The sequence below is a fragment of the Aspergillus ruber genome (genome assembly GCF_000600275.1).
Source record: "Aspergillus ruber CBS 135680 unplaced genomic scaffold scaffold00007, whole genome shotgun sequence".
NCBI lineage: Eukaryota > Fungi > Ascomycota > Eurotiomycetes > Eurotiales > Aspergillaceae > Aspergillus > Aspergillus ruber.
Window position 1 is genome coordinate 835,286 of NW_024467303.1, and position 17,828 is coordinate 853,113.

At 47.7% G+C, this 17,828-nt stretch overlaps 6 protein-coding genes across 6 annotated transcripts; 4 read left to right on the plus strand and 2 right to left on the minus strand.

Annotated features, from left to right (window-relative positions):
* Positions 1-504: 504 nt before the first annotated feature.
* Positions 505-1,796, minus strand: EURHEDRAFT_452518 (glycoside hydrolase family 76 protein; the record flags this gene model as incomplete). The annotated part of the gene is made up of 2 exons (XM_040784042.1): positions 505-1,071; positions 1,131-1,796. The coding sequence occupies 2 exons, from the start codon at positions 1,794-1,796 to the stop codon at positions 505-507; spliced, it is 1,233 nt and encodes a 410-aa protein (XP_040640683.1).
* A 1,660-nt stretch (positions 1,797-3,456) lies between these two features.
* Positions 3,457-4,172, plus strand: EURHEDRAFT_346653 (SNAP receptor SNC2). Its single transcript, XM_040778423.1, has 3 exons — positions 3,457-3,678; positions 3,762-3,993; positions 4,051-4,172. Exons 1-3 carry the CDS (start codon positions 3,556-3,558, stop codon positions 4,068-4,070), a joined length of 375 nt encoding a protein of 124 aa, XP_040640684.1. The 5' UTR covers positions 3,457-3,555; the 3' UTR covers positions 4,071-4,172.
* Positions 4,173-7,356: 3,184 nt separating this feature from the next.
* argEF (bifunctional acetylglutamate kinase/N-acetyl-gamma-glutamyl-phosphate reductase) lies at positions 7,357-10,167 on the plus strand (the record flags this gene model as incomplete). Its single annotated transcript, XM_040783995.1, has 3 exons — positions 7,357-9,759; positions 9,816-10,056; positions 10,112-10,167. The coding sequence occupies 3 exons, from the start codon at positions 7,357-7,359 to the stop codon at positions 10,165-10,167; spliced, it is 2,700 nt and encodes an 899-aa protein (XP_040640685.1).
* A 1,109-nt stretch (positions 10,168-11,276) lies between these two features.
* Positions 11,277-13,739, plus strand: EURHEDRAFT_452513 (Rad21/Rec8 N terminal domain protein; the record flags this gene model as incomplete). Its single annotated transcript, XM_040784041.1, has 6 exons — positions 11,277-11,344; positions 11,401-11,541; positions 11,587-11,721; positions 11,779-12,292; positions 12,440-12,874; positions 12,924-13,739. The coding sequence occupies 6 exons, from the start codon at positions 11,277-11,279 to the stop codon at positions 13,737-13,739; spliced, it is 2,109 nt and encodes a 702-aa protein (XP_040640686.1).
* Positions 13,740-13,978: 239 nt separating this feature from the next.
* EURHEDRAFT_410800 (uncharacterized protein) lies at positions 13,979-14,410 on the minus strand. Its single transcript, XM_040781445.1, has one exon. The coding sequence runs from the start codon at positions 14,326-14,328 to the stop codon at positions 14,038-14,040; it is 291 nt and encodes a 96-aa protein (XP_040640687.1). The 5' UTR covers positions 14,329-14,410; the 3' UTR covers positions 13,979-14,037.
* A 1,358-nt stretch (positions 14,411-15,768) lies between these two features.
* On the plus strand, positions 15,769-17,590 carry EURHEDRAFT_410801 (uncharacterized protein). The gene is made up of 2 exons (XM_040781446.1): positions 15,769-16,590; positions 16,662-17,590. Exons 1-2 carry the CDS (start codon positions 16,091-16,093, stop codon positions 17,239-17,241), a joined length of 1,080 nt encoding a protein of 359 aa, XP_040640688.1. The 5' UTR covers positions 15,769-16,090; the 3' UTR covers positions 17,242-17,590.
* Positions 17,591-17,828: the final 238 nt, after the last annotated feature.

Consider the following 17,828-nt stretch of genomic DNA (forward strand, 5'->3'; position numbering starts at 1 on the left):
TGTCCAGCAGTGCGAACTACCATAAAACCGAAATAACTGTGCCATAGGTTGTGTTCTCAAGTAGTGTGCATATACTCCGTAGTGAGATCTAGATATATATCTGACGTCGACTACTGATGCGTATTACTGTACTGGAGTACGGAGTACCGCGTATGGTACTCCGTATACGAATACGAGTACAAGTACAAGTGGTTTTACTGTATGTACCCAGGTACAGCATTGGTGCCTGAAATAAATGGTATTTAAATACCCAGTAGCCTTATGGGATCCACGTGATCGACATTGGGATGATCTGTTGCTGTTTCTGTATTCCCTTGCAGAACGACGTTACTTGTATGTATGCAATTAGCATATTCTGAAAATTGAGTTCTATATGGGCTTCTATAATGTAAACAAAAAGGCCGGATATCATTTCAATTGTAAATCGCCTTGACAACGCATAAAGCTATATACATATAACCAAAGTTAGTAGAAGATGGAAAAAAAAAAAAAAATGCAGATCGGTTATGTAGCCATGAAATAAACGCCAGCAAATGTCACAAGAATAACCAAGATTGTGAGAATCCAAGCTCCCGCCCGGTCAGTGGTGGTAATCGGATCATCAAGGACTCCAATATACGCATCGTCGTCTTTTTCCGTGCCCGCATCAGGATCACCCTTACTGATGCCGCCGTGGTCTGCAGTAACGCGCTTCTTCGCGGAGTCGACCAGATTCGTTTGAAAAATTTCCATCGCGGCCATTTGTTCCCCAACTCCCGTACTCTCATCGTAGTCAGCGCCTTGAGTCCATCGTAGCCCGCAGGCATTGTTCGGACCATTGCAGTGTAAAGCGGCAGCTTGAGCAGAGGCGCGCAGCTTGGGCATGAGCATATCATGAGTGAACGGAGCTATTTGGACCGTGGCAGCGATCCAGCGGGAGAGGTAGGCTTTGAAAGAGCGCTGGTCGACGTTGCAAGTGCCCTGGGTCTCGCAGGCAACCTCGCTCATGATGTTTTTACCGTCGGGGAAGAAATAATCTAGACCCTTGATGATCCCCTCCACACGAGATTTCCAAGCGTCAGTTTGACCTGTCTTTCATAGTGTCAGTAACAAACTGCATTCAAACAACAATAGAGAAAGGGGTGACTTACAAAATGGTACATGTTGGCCGCACCAAGCAACATGACACCTGCATTGTATGACCATTGGATATGATTGACCTCACTGCAGTTATTCGTGTCGTCTGTACCGTCAAAGAAATGGAAGTCTCGACTAGCAAGTCCAACACCAAACATCCAGTCCCAAGCGTCTTCAGCCCAGGCCGCATATGATTCATTGCCGGTATACACCGCAAGACGGGCGGCCAGGTTGAAGAAACATCCGTTAGATATGGTATTCTTGTAGTTAAAGCCGCCGTTGAAGGAATATATTTGCCATTTTAACCCACCGCCACATTTTTGTTCATCCCACCGCGGAACCTGGGTATTAAAGACGGCCTGGGCTAGCGCTAGCCATTGAGGTTGGTCTTCTGGTGGGTTCGGGTATCGTACTTCGGCGGCAGACATGGCGGACAGGCCCCAGAAGGCCTGGTCATCGTTTCCTAGTGTACGGGACTGATTCGTGGGCATGAAGTTGTTACCAGAACCGGTCTGATGCAGCAGAGCTTGGGTAGTGATATCGTTCCATTGCGAATCTCCCGTGTAGTACCAGTATTCCACCAACGCTCCGAACATGGCACCCGCTTCCCACCAATAGTAAGGATCGGGAAGGTTACCGGGGACATCACCTAGCTTGTAACCAGTGTAATATTGTAACATTCCAGTCGCTGCGGTTTGGGCGGCATTTTTGAGAGAATCTGCGATGGTCAGCAGCGTTAGAAGAAGAGGAGGGCCATATTCACGTGCCTTGATTGTCAATATCCAAGCTAATAGACGCCTGCGCCAGCTGGAATCCCAAAAGTGTCCCAAACAATATGAAATTGCTCCGGGAGAGAGAAAGACGGGGTAAAGATAATAACCTCGACCACTTCATAGTGAGAAACGAATGTTTAGGATTGAGGATATGTATAAATAGAAATGAGCGACAATATGGAAATGATTAAGTACGAAGGCAGAAACGAGAGGAGGCTGATGAACGAATAATTATGATGGAGATGACTCCTGAAGAAAAAGAAGAAAAATGATCCAGGCAGCCTTGAAGACCCTCAGGCCTCAAAAAAAAAAGCAATCAAGATGGTGACAGAACGAGTGGATGTAGCACAACGCCTGAAATGAAGAACGTAACGCGAACACCATAATGGAAGAGAAGAGGACTAGAGATGCCCTTTTATTTCACAGTTAAATGAAATGTATTCCTACTATTTTCACGTTTCCTTTTTGCACCCTTGGTTGGTGGTGACAGTATCGGCCAAATACACTCTGGAATCCAGTGGATGCTCGGCAAAGCGCCAGGCCAAGGTCTTGGCTGGAGCTGTTTATAGGAAAGAGAACGGAAGCATCGGAGAACTGGATTGAAACTGTCATTTTGGAGAGGTCATTTGTCTTATTTGCGATGGGAATGTACTAGTGTAGCAAGGACGCGGGGTATAAACAGCCGCATTGGATAAGAAAGATGGCGACGATCAACAAGGAATTGTCCCTCCATGACAGCGGAGAATGGACCGTGGAAAGAGAGAGAGAGCGCTTAGCACGAACCGTAGAAAGTGGGATGGTGTTCCCCGGGTCTTGTCCTGCATACTTAATCAGTGTCATATATCTAGACCTAATTTTGTCAGTCATGATGCATAGATCTCTATCGACCATCAATCAATAAACGGAATCAGCGTTGAATCTCCGCCTGAAAATCCCACTGACAGGATCCACGCTTGTTGATCGCTAGCACGTGAAATTGTGGCGGTGGCTTGTTTGCACTGCCTCGTTCTTTCCAATTTTGGAATCATCTTTCGTCTTTGGAGCGACCGCCAAAACGAATGCGATTGAATGCGATTAGGATACTGCTTGCTTAAAGGACTATGTTCTTGTAGCCTAGACTATCATATACTATGAGCAACCGGCTATTATTCTCCTATACTCCGTCCAGTAGAGCCGACGACCCCTATTGCTCCCTGAGACTTCTCTGTAACCGCCTAGTAGTAAAATGGAACATTCGCTCTCATGGTCACACTCTGATTGGCCGAACCAGCTAATAGCGCTGCCTATGCACTGCTATTCTTGGCCGCGCCCAAGATCACGTGAATCCCGTCGGAACCGAGACCATCCCCAGAAAGAAGGCGGCGATTTCACCACGACAACCTATTCACCCGTCATCTTATTCTCCTTCCTACCCACTTACATCTACCTTTGCGGTTTCCTTTTTTCTCGTGAAACCGTGGACCGGTGATTATCGAGCTCTTTTTTTTTTTTTTTTTTTTTTGCATCCATCTTACGATCCGCATTTGATACACCTGTTTTCTCCCTGCTTTTCTCCCCGATCGCCCAAACGAGTTCATAACATCCCGATCTCAAAAGAAAAATCTACACCACGTCATAATTGTTCGACTTTAAAACGTCCAAAAGCGATTTCTCACGTCTTACGAAAATGTCCGAGCCACCTTACGACCCCTACATCCCCTCTGGCTCGAATGGTGGTGCCGGTGCTGGTGCCGGTGCCGCGGGCACCACGCAGCATGGTGGTGACCCGAAGACGCAGCAGGTCTCTAGGGTGAGTACTGCTGCCCTGTGATAAGGATTGGATTTTTATTGGTGTTGATGGGCCATGGCGCTAATATTATATTCCTGCGATAGGAAATCGATGACACGATCCGTGCGATGCGTTCGAACATCGTCGGTGTTTCGGAACGTGGTGAGCGTCTAGACTCTCTTCAGGACAAGACGGACAACCTGGCGGTATCAGCGCAGGGCTTCCGCAGAGGTGCCAACCGCGTGCGCAAACAGATGTGGTGGAAGGACATGAAGATGCGTGTATGCTTGGTCATTTGCATCATTGTTCTGCTCGTCGTGATTATCGTCCCTTCCGGTATGACTAGACTTTTCTCCTCAGTTTGCTCGGGTAATTTGCTGATGTGAGCTTTAGTTATCGCAACTAAACATTAAATACCGTGTTCTGCCTTTAATGGAGTGGATGTCATCTACGATAAGGTCTCGGTAATCCGAAGCCGTGGAGCCTTTTTCCTTTGTTCTTTTTCTTTTGTCAGCCTCCAATACCTCGTCCTGCTCGTCTTTTCTACCCACGCGTTCCAACAAGCGTCAACGGTCTGTTGTTCTGTTTTATTATTCTCACGACCTCAATCCTCGATATGCCTTCGACAATACGTACAAGCTGGTCCGGCTTCTCGCATTATCCATGTCACGATCTGTCGACGGGTGAAGATGTAAATGATACTCCGGTGCTGTTGCTGCTTTCTCGTGTTTCAGTACGGTTTTCTGTGTCTTGCGTGTGCTTTTGTATTCTTCGATCTTGTTCCTACAGCCTCTTTTAATGAAGCATGTCTATCTTTTCCCTGGATGGGGACTTGCTATTATTTAAACCATGATTTATTGGTCTAAACGGGATAGCCGCGGACAAAATCGCGTAGACCACACCCCAGTTCGAAGCTCTATCGCATAGACCGGACAATGAGTGGAGAGACCGGCGTCTCAAGTGAACTCATCTCGCATTTATATTATTATCAGATCTTCGACTTCTCTTTCTGCATGGCAGCTATGTAGTAATAACGAGTAACGAATGACAATCATTTTTTTTTTTTTTTAAAAAAAAAAAAAATATTGGACCCGTTATAATAATAGAGGGTCTGGCCACAGCAAATGAGAGCTTCGACAGCCATCTGATATGTACGAAGGAAATGCAGAGTGGGGATAGCGGTTTTTGACCGCTTTTTGAAGACATCTAGCTTGTATCAGATTTGAATGGGCTTAGCTTTCGCAAGGAAGTATGCTCGTCGGTCAGCTGATGAGAGACTTCTTTCCTCATCCTCACAACCCTATCAAAGTGATTAACGAATACAAATACATACCACATAAAGCAACACAATCCACTTACCACTAGCCATGAAATACCATCCTCAAGCCGCACCCCCGACTCTTCAATCATCTTCCCCTTATGAAAGAAAACAAAACCTTGCGGACATATCTCACTAGGGGCGAATTGGGGAGTGCCAATGTATTACTGTAGCAATTCTATCCTTCTGAAAAGTTGACTTGTGAAATGAGGCTACCCTTTCAAGCTCATGAATGCATTCTGCGTGAGCCAGGGGCCATTTTGGAGTGAAGTTCCAAGGGAAGGGATTGAAAGACTTATCATCTTGCTGTTTGTGGTTAGTATTGTTTGTATGGTGAGGGAGATGGAGGTATTGACTATGCTTGATTAGGGTCACTTTGGGGGTGTCTTTCGGGGGTTTCTTTTGGTCGAATAGAAATAGCTTTCTGGCCAATTTTCTTGCTGGTTTTCATGGTTGATTGGTAAATGGGTGGAGGGAGATGGAAAAGACAGTGAAAATCTAAAGCTTAAGCTCCGGTGTCACCTGACTATCATTTACACGTGCAAAGTAGATACTGCCCTATACTCGATCTCCGAATCTAATGAGCTATATCTTGCTTTCAAGGCGATGGAAGGGGGTTTCAACAGCCGCGGTGAGATTCTTGGAAGAGCCGCAGTGTTTGCAGTGTTCGTGGGGGTGCTCGCTTGTGTTTGGCGTTCGGAGCAGACGTCTCACTCGCATTCTTAGCGCAAGTCGCTTTGCGGACTTTCCAGTATGCTTTCTGGAAGTCGCGAGAGCAGTACCACTGGGTCTTACATTTGGGCAGCACGCACTTCAAGGGAGTGGCATCCGCGCCCTGGTTTTTGCAGACGACGCAGGCGCGTCCGCCATGATGGATGGTGGTGGTGGTGGTGGTGGTAGTAGTAGTAGTAGTAGTAGTAGTAGTAGTAGTGGTGATAGTTGTATACCTCTGGGGGGGAGGGTAATGGGGTATTCTGATGAAGCTGTGATGGGGTGAGAGAGAAAAAAAAAGATATCGACTGGGTCCGGAGGTGAGCCTTCGCTTGATGGGAAGCTCATTCAATACCTACATCGCCCCCCACATGCTGAACTCATGATAGTTTAAACAGTGAATATGGGTATCTCTTATGATAGGTGAAATTTTGACTTGATTCATTTTGATGAGGAACTCATAGGTACTTCAGTAAGAGGAGGCGAGGCCAATATTACCATCTTTTTACTCTAAAAACCCCCATTTGCCGGTCTTTTTACAGTAGAACCCTTCATCCACTGCTCAATTGAAGATTACATGACGACAAAATAAAAGAAACAAAACAGGCGAGCGTATTGAAAGTGAAGAAAACCAAGCAAAATCATACTATGTAAACGGGAGCTTCTTGATGTTCGCTTCGGAGACTTTATAGTTGTAGCTTAGCCGGGCCAACTTCCGCGCGAAGAAAGTGGAGAGTTTGGCGTTGATTAATACCCGTGATTCTCATTACGTAGCTAAATAGCTAGGGAAGATCTGATAATGAATTAGGACTAGTTTTGCCGGCGAAAAATTCATAGCCCGATGGGGGTTCTGAAAGTGAGTGGGATCGAAGAGCAAATGAGAGTGCCGGCGGCCATCTGATATGAAGTGCTACTTTGTACACACTGCAGTGGCACGGGGTACTCTGTCTTTGTAGGAGCATTGTAGTTGAGTTATAATGAGACCGTATTTAATTTTGGGTTAGAATAAGATGTTTTCATTGCTTTCTACTCTGCCCTTAGAAGAAGTTACTTTGTTTAAACCCCCCTCCCATTGAGTCACGTCGTGGGAGTCACATCGTGCCCGGCTCCGAAAGTCGCAACCGAGCACTGACATTTTTATATTATTTTTTATTTCCCTACTCTTTGCTTCTTCTTCTTCTTCTCTTCCTCTTGTTCCTTTTTTTCACAAGACCAATCCATTCCACGCTCTTTACTAATTGACACTCAGGCACCGCGCCAGGGTCTCGTTCCTTTCTCCCACCAGCCCTCGCATTGGTCCCAGGGAATTTCCCACGGAGAAGGAGAACACGCGTAAAAGAAGAGAGTCTCTGGTGAGTGAAATACTCTATAAAATTCCCGAATGAACGTAATTGTCTCCAAGATTTTTACTTGCACCAACATCTCCGGCCGAAAACACGGGCTTATCGCGGGCTCCCTTTGGTGGGAATAATCCCGCTCCCTCCGCACTTTAAAGTCTTTTTTTCTTCCGAACCTCTTCTTAACCCGCCACTCAACCTCAACCCACACACAGTCCTCTTTTCTAACATCTTTTTCTCTCAATTCACCTAGTTCTCCTACTCGACACTTCATTTAATCGAGTTGCCGCATGCTAGGTAATTGAGAAGAAAGAGAAGAACAACATAACCAAGATGCTGTCGCTTCGCACTGCCGTGCGGAGAGCCTCCAGCAAGCCCCTCCGCGCTCTTTCTACATCGCACGCTGTTTCTCCTGCCAGACTCAGCTCTCCGTCTTCTCGTCATGCCCTGAAAGCCTCTGCGACACCGTTGCTGCAGAACCGTCACTACTCTCGTGCGGCCGATCCCCAGCTGTCGTCGACTCGGTCCACTGTCGTTCAGTTGTTGAGTAACATTGGGTCCAAGCGCGAAGTTCAGCAGTACCTTTCGCACTTCACTTCGGTTTCCTCACAGCAATTCGCCGTCATCAAGGTCGGTGGTGCTATTATTACCGATCACCTGCAAACCCTCTCGTCCGCCTTGGCCTTCCTTAACCATGTGGGACTTTACCCCATCGTCGTCCATGGAGCAGGCCCCCAGCTGAACCGCATGTTGGAAGAGGCAGGCGTTGAACCACAATTCGAGGGTGGAATTCGGGTAACGGACGGCAAGACATTGGCGCTAGCTCGGAAGCTGTTTATGGAGGAAAATTTGAAGTTGACCGAGGAGCTGGAACGGATGGGAGTGAGAGCCCGCCCGCTCACGGCCGGTGTGTTTTCTGCCGACTACCTTGACAAGGAAAAATACAACCTGGTGGGGAAGATTAATGGCGTCGACCGCAAGCCCATTGAGTCCGCCATCGAGGCCGGATGTCTCCCCATCCTGACCTCCATGGCAGAGACGCCCGACGGTCAGGTTCTCAACGTCAACGCAGACGTCGCGGCCGGTGAGCTCGCACGCTCCCTCCAGCCGCTTAAGATCGTCTACTTGGCTGAGAAGGGCGGTCTGTTCAACGGTGACACGGGTGAGAAGATCTCCGCCATCAATCTTGATGAGGAATACGAACACTTGATGTCCCAGTGGTGGGTGCGCCACGGCACTCGTCTCAAGATCAAGGAGATGAAGGACCTCCTCAACGATCTGCCCCGTTCCTCCAGTGTCGCTATCATCCACCCGGCTGATCTGCAGAAGGAGCTGTTCACTGACTCGGGTGCTGGAACTCTGATTCGCCGTGGCAACAAGGTGCACACCAAGACCGCCCTCTCGCAGTTCGAGGATCTGCAGAGCTTCAAGGACGTTCTCGTCCGGGACCGTGAGGGCCTGGATGCGCGCGCCACCGTCGACCGCTACGTTGACGGCCTTAACGAGCGGGAGTTCAAGGCATACTATGATGAGCCCATGGAGGCACTGGCCGTGGCGCTGCCCCCTCAACAAGGCTCTTCCTTGGCTCATCTCTCTACCTTCACCATCACCAAGGCTGGCTGGTTGAGCAACGTCGCCGACAATGTGCTCGCTGCCGTCCGCAAGGACTTCCCTAAGATGGCGTGGACCGTCAAGGAAGATGATGAGAATCTGACCTGGTTCTTCGACAAGGCCGATGGTAGCTTGAGCCGCGACGGAGACGTGCTCTTCTGGTACGGCATCGAGAACGGGGACGAGGTCAAGCAATTGGTGCAAGAATTCAACAAGCACGGCCGTGACATGTTCGGTGAAGTCAACCTCGAGTCCCGTCTCGTCCGCGCTGCTCAGGCTGCTGCCAAGCTAGGCAAGGGTGTCGGCGCCAGCGCCGCCTCTCTCGAGCAGACCCGTACCTTCTCGACCACCACTAATGCCCTGCGCGCTGCCCGGTCGTCCTTCCGCCCGACTTTGAACGGCACCCGGACATACGCCACCACGAACCCGAACCCTCCCCTTGGTGAGAAGAACAACTCCAACGCTCAGCCGTCCAAGGTTGCTCTGATTGGTGCCCGTGGCTACACCGGCCAGGCACTCATCAGCTTGATCAACGCTCATCCTCACTTGGACCTGCGCCATGTCTCGTCTCGTGAGCTCGCCGGCAAGAAACTTCAGGGCTACGAAAAGCGTGAGGTCATCTACGAGAACCTGAGCCCAGAGGATGTGAAGCGTATGTCGGAGAACGGTGATGTGGACTGCTGGGTTATGGCTCTGCCTAATGGTGTCTGCGCGCCGTTCGTTGATGCTGTGAACCAGGGCTCTGAGAAGGGCAATGTTATTGTTGACCTGAGCGCCGACTACCGTTTCGACAGCAACTGGACCTACGGTCTCCCTGAGTTGGTTAACCGGTCCCAGATCGCTCAGGCAACCCGCATTTCTAACCCCGGATGCTATGCTACCGCTGCTCAAGTCGGGATTGCTCCCCTGGTTCCCTTCCTCGGTGGCCAGCCTACCGCTTTTGGTGTTTCGGGATACTCCGGTGCTGGTACTAAGCCTAGCCCGAAGAATGACGTTAACTTCTTGACCAACAACATCATCCCCTACAGCTTGACTGACCACATCCACGAGCGCGAAATTAGCACCCAGCTTGACACCAGCATTGCTTTCATTCCCCATGTTGCTGTTTGGTTCCAGGGTATTCACGTATGTTCCTCTTATGCTTCTAATTGTTTGAGTTCTTGAGCTGACTTTCTATCCAGCACACCATTAGCATTCCTCTGAAGCGGGAGATGACTTCTCGTGACATCCGCAACCTCTACCAGGAGCGCTATGCTGGTGAGAAACTTGTGAAGATTGTTGGGGAGCCCCCTCTCGTCAAGGACATTGCTGGCCGTCACGGTGTTGAGGTTGGTGGATTTGCTGTCCACTCCAGCGGCAAGCGGGTTGTTGTCTGTGCTACCATTGACAACCTGCTCAAGGGTGCCGCCACCCAATGTCTCCGTAAGTTTTCGTGCATTCTGTTTGATTATTTGCAAATGCTAATTATCGTTTACAGAGAACATGAACCTGGCCCTTGGTTACAGCGAGTACGAGGGTATCCCGCTCGACTAGAAGACCCATTTCCTGGTGCGATCAGCTATATAGACATGTTATAGTAGGAGGATAGGGCTTGTGCAATATGTTGAATATGCCCACGTGTTTTTCTTTTTTCTTTTTTTGGTTTTTCTTTCCTTTGTTTGAAAGAGCAAAATTCGGAGTCGAAATGTCTGATTCAATCCATTCTGGGTGTTCTTTTTTTCTTTTTGTTGCATCTCATACCCTGCGTGCATCTTTATCGGTTGCTATGGGCTGTGGAGATTTGTATAAGGGGAACATTTTTGTGTCATGTCTTATTTTACAGGTGCTCTTCCATAGCCAACTGAGATGTCTTCATGATGTTTTATTTAACCTGCCTTTTATTTACTGGCGTCTATATTAGATAAGAACTTGGTGTTATTCAAATTATTCGAAAATTCACTGTATTGTAACCCAGAATATTTATGGGAAAATACGTAATTGGACAATGGGTGAATTCAAGAGCATTTGGGGTGGTGCACCGCACAACAACCCTATCGACCTCACTTTCTCCTTCGCCCACCTTCAACCATTCATCTCAACTTTCTTACCTTTCCATCTCCACCACGGGGAGACATTTAACGAGTATTTTGTTTATCGTCTAGACTTATCACGATACGTTTTTTTTTATAGAAATAGAGCTGTTACCAAGTGAATTGGACCGCTTCTCGCCTGGGGTCGAGGTTCCTGGAATTTCATTCCCTCTTTTTAGTCCAGCTTCGTGGACCACTGCTGCAGTTGAGAGAACAGGTACATATCTTGTTTCTATTTTAAGCTCCTTTCCTGAAAGAATGTCTTCGTCGAATCTTACCTACTGACTTACCCATGATTTGATGGCCAGTGAGACACGGCTCGAGCTTCGAAATACGAGACGAATAGTTCAACTCGTCTACGAGATAACGACTCCTCACGCGTCCTTGTATTTAATCTCGCGAGTTTTCTGCTCAATACTTGAATGCGTGCTAGGTTTGACAAATAGGACGCGACGCGTCAGGTAGGAGGGTCAGACAGTTAAGATGTTCTACAGTTATGATAGTGAGTCCCACCTTTGACTTCTGGAGCTCCGCAAGAGACATATCTGGCACTGCAAGTGAAGCAAATAAGCCATGGTTGCTAATTATTTTACTTCTATCTTAGTTCTCACCTCCCCTGAGCATGGGGTCGCTACGATTTGGTACGTCCTCCTGTTCCCACTAGTCAAAGAAGTTATAGAACTGATGTCAATCCCAGGCTTGTGGCGACATTGGGCTCGAAGTCAATTGCCAAAAGACTGAACAAGAAGGCGATCTTGGATGTCGACGTGCCTAGGGCTTGTAACGTCATTATAAACCCTGAAGCTCCGATGGCGTTGAGACTTCAGTCGAGCTTGTTGTAAGCACCTTGCAGAAGCTTATTAGAATATTCTGACCAGTCTAGGTACGGAGTATCAAGAGTCTACAGTCAACAATGCGGTTATACTCTCACTGATGTGCAGGCGACGCACGATAAGATGAGAGCGATGTTGAAGGTCTTGCCTGGAGGAGGACTGGATCCTGCTGCTGGAAAGGCGAGGTAACTTCGTCCGGCCCTGAGTTTTGAGATTTGATACTTATTGAACATGAATTACAGACCAGACCAGCTCGTCCTCTCCGACGACCCGTCCTTCGTACCCGAAATCAACCTCCCCGGACTTGGAATCGACCTCTCTAAGCTTAACCTCGAACCGCAAGCAGACACAAGCCGCCAGAACAGCTTCCTCTGGACCAGGTCTCCGGATCGCAGCCAAACTTTCCCGGAGAATCTCAATCTCCAACTCGACCTTTCATCTGAAGACATAATGAAAGACTTTGGTGGGATTGGCTCGCAGTCTGAGACTAGTGGCTCTGTCCACCAAAGACCTCTGGGAAGGATTGCAGAGGGGGCATTGGATGATGAAACTGGTGTCTTGCTGCAGCCCGACTTTGAGTTCGATGAGGATGGGAATATCATTGAGCTTTCTGGGGAGCGTGAGCGCCGATCAAACATCCTGCGTGATCAGTTTGGTGGAAAGCATTTGAGTGAGACGCCTCTTCCTGGAATGGGAGATAATGATATCCAGTGGGATTATCAGGTGCCTTTTCCTTTCCTACAAGACCAAAAGGAAGTGAATTTAGCTAACGACATCCAGCCAATGCCAATAGACAGCGATGAAGGCCATGATACTCATACTCACAACGTTGTGACTCCCATGCAACCCGCTAGAGCTGGATCCAGACAGCCCTTCGGAAATTCACCAGCCTATAAGCCTGAGAATAATCAAGGCGACCAAGCAGTTACAGCTCGTCAGGTCCATAGAGCACCCAAAGTCGTACCAGCAGACAATCGAACAGCTCTACGCAATACGGAACTAGCACAAATCAACAACGAATACATGCAGAACATGGCTGCTATACTCAAGCAAAAGAAGAACAATAAAATATCCGTTCAGGCGAAAAAGAATGCCATATTCTGGGTGTTCGGTCTAGGGATCGGTTCTGTGGGAGTTGGTTTGGGTGCGTCCCAGATGCCGCACCCATTGCAGGTGTTTTCTGGCGATGATTTATGTGCTGCTCTTAATCCGCAGGAAAAGCAGAAAGCGCGAAAGCGAGCACATCGCGCGGATGACGATGAAGGAGATTCTGATAAAGATGGAAGGCGAGTTCGTGCTAGGGGAGAAAGTGAAGACCAGGTCGGGCGTGGTGGTGATGTTCGTACATTTCTATTATCTTTCAAACTAATCTAACCTCTAACTCTAGGAAGTTGAAATAGGCCGTAACGCCTCACCCGCACTTCGCGACGACAACTCCCAGATGCCCTGGAACATCACTGCCTCAATCCAGAGCTCCCGTCACGGCTCATCCGCCAACATCTTCCGTGGATTCGGAAGTGTTAGTGAGTTATCGTCTCGTGGTATGCCTGAGCCGGCGAGTATCCAACTGCCAGGATTCGGCAGACCCCGAAGCCGACTTACAAGCGCGAGCCCCCTCGCTGGTCGAGGGTTTTCTTATGATCTTGAGTCGTTGACTGGCCTTGAGGGTCTTGAGGGAGACATTGACGTATACGGAGACTTTGATCTGAGCCATTATTTACAGGCTGATGTTGATGGCGATGGAAATGTCATGCTTCGTAATGACGAAGGCGTGAATGCTTCCGCGCAGAAGAGTGCTAGGACCAGCACCCGTGGTACCGATAGCCAGCAGCGATACTCACAGGAACAGGTTCTCCAGTCATCCCTCGATCAGGATACCGTGAACTTTCTCGACTTTATGTACGCGCAGGCGCTCAATATGCAGGAGCAACACGACCCTGAGACTCAGAAGGACGGAGATGAAGGGATGACAGAATTCTCAATTCCACCGCGTGAAGTCTCCGGGGCGAAGGAGATTACATTCTCGACTCTTCTGCCGCCAAAGGAGACGACTCGAACTGTGGCTACGCATGCGATTATGCACGTCCTTACTCTTGCCACGAAGGGGTTCCTGGAGGTCCATCAGGAGGAGTACGAGGATCAGAGCAGTGAGGAACATGGGGTGTTCTATCGGTATGGGGAGATTTCCATGCATTTGCCGTGATCTCCTCTGAAAGGATGATTATTGTATGGGTATTATGTGGGAGTCTCGACATGTATCTGGTTTGTGTGATATCTTTTCTATATTTAGCGATATGACAATTAGCAGGCGGCCGAAAAGGGCTACCTGCCCGACGTAAAATACAGTAAAACCTCGATATAAGCAATTAAATCAGACCACTTGCTAAATTCCTTATAGAGGGGCATTCCTTAGCGAATTTGGTCGACAGCGCCTGTTATATTGTATATAGCTAAATTATACAGTAAATACAGCTTCCATTCATGAAGAAAAGGTCCGAATATCAGTCTGGTACTGATTTCATCTTTTTCTCTATCAACGCTCGCTCTTGATGCAAAAGTTCTTTAAGAAGGTGTCGGTTCCCATCAGCTTGCTGTTCTTCAAACAATCGTGGCTTATACAGTGCCTCCAAAGCCTCATTTGCAGAGATTTTAGGAAGCATTTCATAAACCTCATCATTATCTTCAGATTCAGCGCCTTCAGTGCTGAATTGACTAAGGATAAGGCTATCCAGATCATCTAGATTATCCGTGACTTCCTCTTCCGCAGGGTTCAGGAACTCATCTATCTTCATGATCTCCTTGATATTTGATACCGCCAGCTGATTAAGGCCTGCTTGTAGCTTTTAAAAAAGTTGGTTATTTACCATTTCTTCATCATCTTGGGCAGTTAGAGCCTTTGTAAAGCAATTCTGGATCACTTTTTGAGAGAGATCTACCCCCCAGGCCTAAATCACCCACCGTACAGCATTCAGAATTGTCATTGTAGCCATTGGATCATAGCCATGATCAAATTCAGCCATCATATAGCTCAGCCACTAGCGTTTCCAGTAAGCCTTCCACGTACGAATAATCCCTTGATCAAGAGGCTGATATTTTGTTGTTGAATTGGCTGGTAGCCACACAATCAAAGTATTCTGAAGCCGTAAAGAGACCTCTTTGACAGCTGATTCATGAACAGAGAAATTATCCATCAAAAGAAGGACATATCTTCCAGTCATTTTGGCATCAAACCAACAGAGCCATTCTTCAAAGATCTTTCCAGTCATCCATGCCTTCTTGTTATGCCTCCAATAGCAACCTAGGTTCTCAATATTGATCCCAGCTGCTTGGAAAACACGTGGTTTCTTTGCAGTGCCAATCATCCATATAGGAAGGCGTTCAGAGGTGTCAGAATTTGTACAAAAATGGAGAATAATTCGTGCTTTATCCTTCCTCCTCCCAGGAATAAAACAAGTGGTAAGACTTCGATCAGGGATTATTCTCCAACATAGACCAGTTTCATCACAGTTGAAGATATCTTTAGGCGCGTATTTGTTGATAACTTGACGAATACTAATCATCTCCTCATCTGCATCTGTAGAAAGACTGCCTGCTTCATCATGGCGAGAATTTGACCGAATGTTTCGACGATTTGAAAGCGCTGGAGCCAACCATTGCTGAATTGAGGCATCTCTGTTTCTGGATAGAGAGATGGCCAGAATTGGCGTGCTTTCTCACGTATGAGCTCTTGAGATGCTGAAATCTGAGTCTCTGCTTGCTATATCCACTCATATTGCCTGCTCAAGATCTGGCCAACTCTCTGCTCGATACTTTTTAGCATCTAGCTGGTAGTCTTTTGCAGTATCTAACCAGTTATAATTTACGAAAGGGCCCATGAGATAATAGATGGAGTGATCTTCTGCTTATACACCTCTTCAAACCACTTTTGTAGCCGAATCCCAGTTAAATAAGGCTTTAATTTATGCTGATACGAAGGCGGATCGCTGACGGTTTGTAATAGCAGTTCGTTTGGCCATCTTAATCAAAATTCGTGGTAGGGTGGAAATGCGGTGAACCAAATATTTAGCTTTTCTATCACTCGTTATAAGGAATTATGTATAAGAGAATTGAAAAAAGATTGCATATTGCTTACAACGGGGGCTCCCCTATAACGGGGTTGCTTATAGCGAGGTTTTACAAGTAGGTACACATATATACACACATACATACCACCACCACCACCACCACCACCACTACTACTACTCATGAATACGGATCTATAAAAATAAACCTGGTCACTTTTAGTCCCACAAAGAAGTGTCTCCCCATAACTTCTACGAGTCCTAGATCAGTTGGTTAAACTGGCTGCATGCGCGAGGAGACTACCCCGTGGTTACAGGTCGGTCGGGGTCCTTTTTCAGGTCGCGCGAGTGGGCTGCGTACACAACTACCCCTGAGTCCCGGCAGTGTGTTGGCTTACTAAACTGCAGGGGATCACCAACATGATATTCTTTTGACTTGCTCAACCTCAAATTTTCTTTCCACAATCTGATTCACATGATTCATACGGCCAAGATGGCTTCCGAGAGTATTCCTATCCCTCGTAACAAGCGTTGGTCCGCTGTCTCGGCCTCCGCCAATGCCGACATGGCATATCAAAAGTTCCTTAAGGAAACTCCAGATGCATATGAGTATGTGTGCGTCTGCAAACGACCAGGTGGTGAATATGACGAGGAAGAGGAGAGTGGAATTGGGAAATACCAACCGATCGAGTGTGACGGAGGCCAAACCTGTCTGTGTCGCAAGCCGGCTGCAGATCATCCTGATCATCCGTGGACGTTTACCAAGGCTGCCATGGATAAATTGACCACGTACCGCATCATGATGGATCTGCGTGATCCGGATTCCTTTTCAATGTACATTTTCAACGACTATTCCGGTTACGGCGCGATCGAACTGGCGCAGAATCTGCTGCTTGATTTCCAGGAAGCCTCGGGCAATTGGAAGGAGCGGTGGGTGGTGTGTGAAGCGCTCGCGTTGTTACTTGTTGGCAACTGGCTTGTACCCATGAATATGTAGGCTTATTATCTCAGTTGGGGGAGGAGGGGGTGATTGGTTTGCGAATCAGTGAACTAACTCTTAACAGGATTGACGATGGGGATCTTGTCCAAGAGACAGTGATCCTGCTTGAACATATGTTCCTCGCTATGCTCGCTGAGCTTGAGAAGCAGGACTCTCTGGGCGCAAACTCCAATATTCGTAATCTCGGTTTGATAATGGGATTTTATGCCAGCAAAGCCAATGAGGTGCGCTCCGCCGGCTATGTCAACACGGACACCGACTCAAAGACGAAGACGTATCAAGGACAGAATTTTGTGCCCTATCTGCTCGGATATACCCGCAAACATAACATCGCCATGTACGGGCCGTCCAATATTGATGAGATTATTGCCGAGGGTGAGGAGGAGGCAGAGGAGAACGATGTCAAACTTCCAACTGCAAAGAAAGACCCCTGGAAATGGGCGACGGCTTTCACGGCATACGAGCGTAAGAACCAGGCCGCTTTTTATGGTAGGCGCCGCAAGACAAAGATTGGTGGTGACTCCCTGGACATTACCACCTTTTCCAGTCAGGAGCGTAAAGCAGCGAGTTTCACCAAGAAAGATCCATTGACTGCAGACATGATCAAGGCGATCAAGGAAGGGTTAGTTCTTCAGCTTGCATAAGTGATGGAGATTATACTTCCTTCTTCCCATTTCTCAGGAATGGTGATGGAGTGACACCTCCGCTCACAAAAACAACAATATCCGCATCTGGATCCTTGTTTTCAGGGAAGAGTGGATTGGATGTAGGAATTTATCATCATCAATCCTAAACTCTTTATGGTTAAGTTGTAACACAGGGTTGTAGAGCTTGAGGTTGCGAGCTGTTGTATTCTGATTTCTTCCTTTATCTCTTCCTAAATCTTCTTCCTGAGTCTCGATATTGTCCTTTTTCTGCAACACACCCTATAGAAAATGGCTGCGTAAGATCACCAGCAACAGCACACCATAATTTGAGAGTACGCGGTCGAGCCATTGTCAAAGATTGGATTGTATCGAGCACCCAGTTGGTGATAGCGGCGACCATTGAAAGATAAGAACCAAAAGTGCACCTGCCTGACAAACAATACTGTAAGAAAAGGGGTTGCTGACGGCCTTGCTACACACACAGGCAGGCGATACGTGTCAGTTTTCCATCCAGGACTATTTCAAGTCAAGTCGGGAAAGAAGTTTGGAGGGAATAGGATGTAGTGAGATGAGAGATGAGTATT

Excerpts from the sequence above, each read along its gene's own strand:
- EURHEDRAFT_410800 (XM_040781445.1), bottom strand. The coding sequence starts at position 14,328 with ATGAAGATAGATGAGTTCCTGAACCCTGCGGAAGAGGAAGTCACGGAT.
- EURHEDRAFT_410801 (XM_040781446.1), top strand. The coding sequence starts at position 16,091 with ATGGCTTCCGAGAGTATTCCTATCCCTCGTAACAAGCGTTGGTCCGCT. Across the intron at positions 16,591-16,661 it reads TGGCTTGTACCCATGAATAT|GATTGACGATGGGGATCTTG; the intron begins GTAGGCTTATTA and ends AACTCTTAACAG.
- EURHEDRAFT_346653 (XM_040778423.1), top strand. The coding sequence starts at position 3,556 with ATGTCCGAGCCACCTTACGACCCCTACATCCCCTCTGGCTCGAATGGT. Across the intron at positions 3,679-3,761 it reads AGACGCAGCAGGTCTCTAGG|GAAATCGATGACACGATCCG; the intron begins GTGAGTACTGCT and ends TTCCTGCGATAG. Across the intron at positions 3,994-4,050 it reads CGTGATTATCGTCCCTTCCG|TTATCGCAACTAAACATTAA; the intron begins GTATGACTAGAC and ends TGTGAGCTTTAG.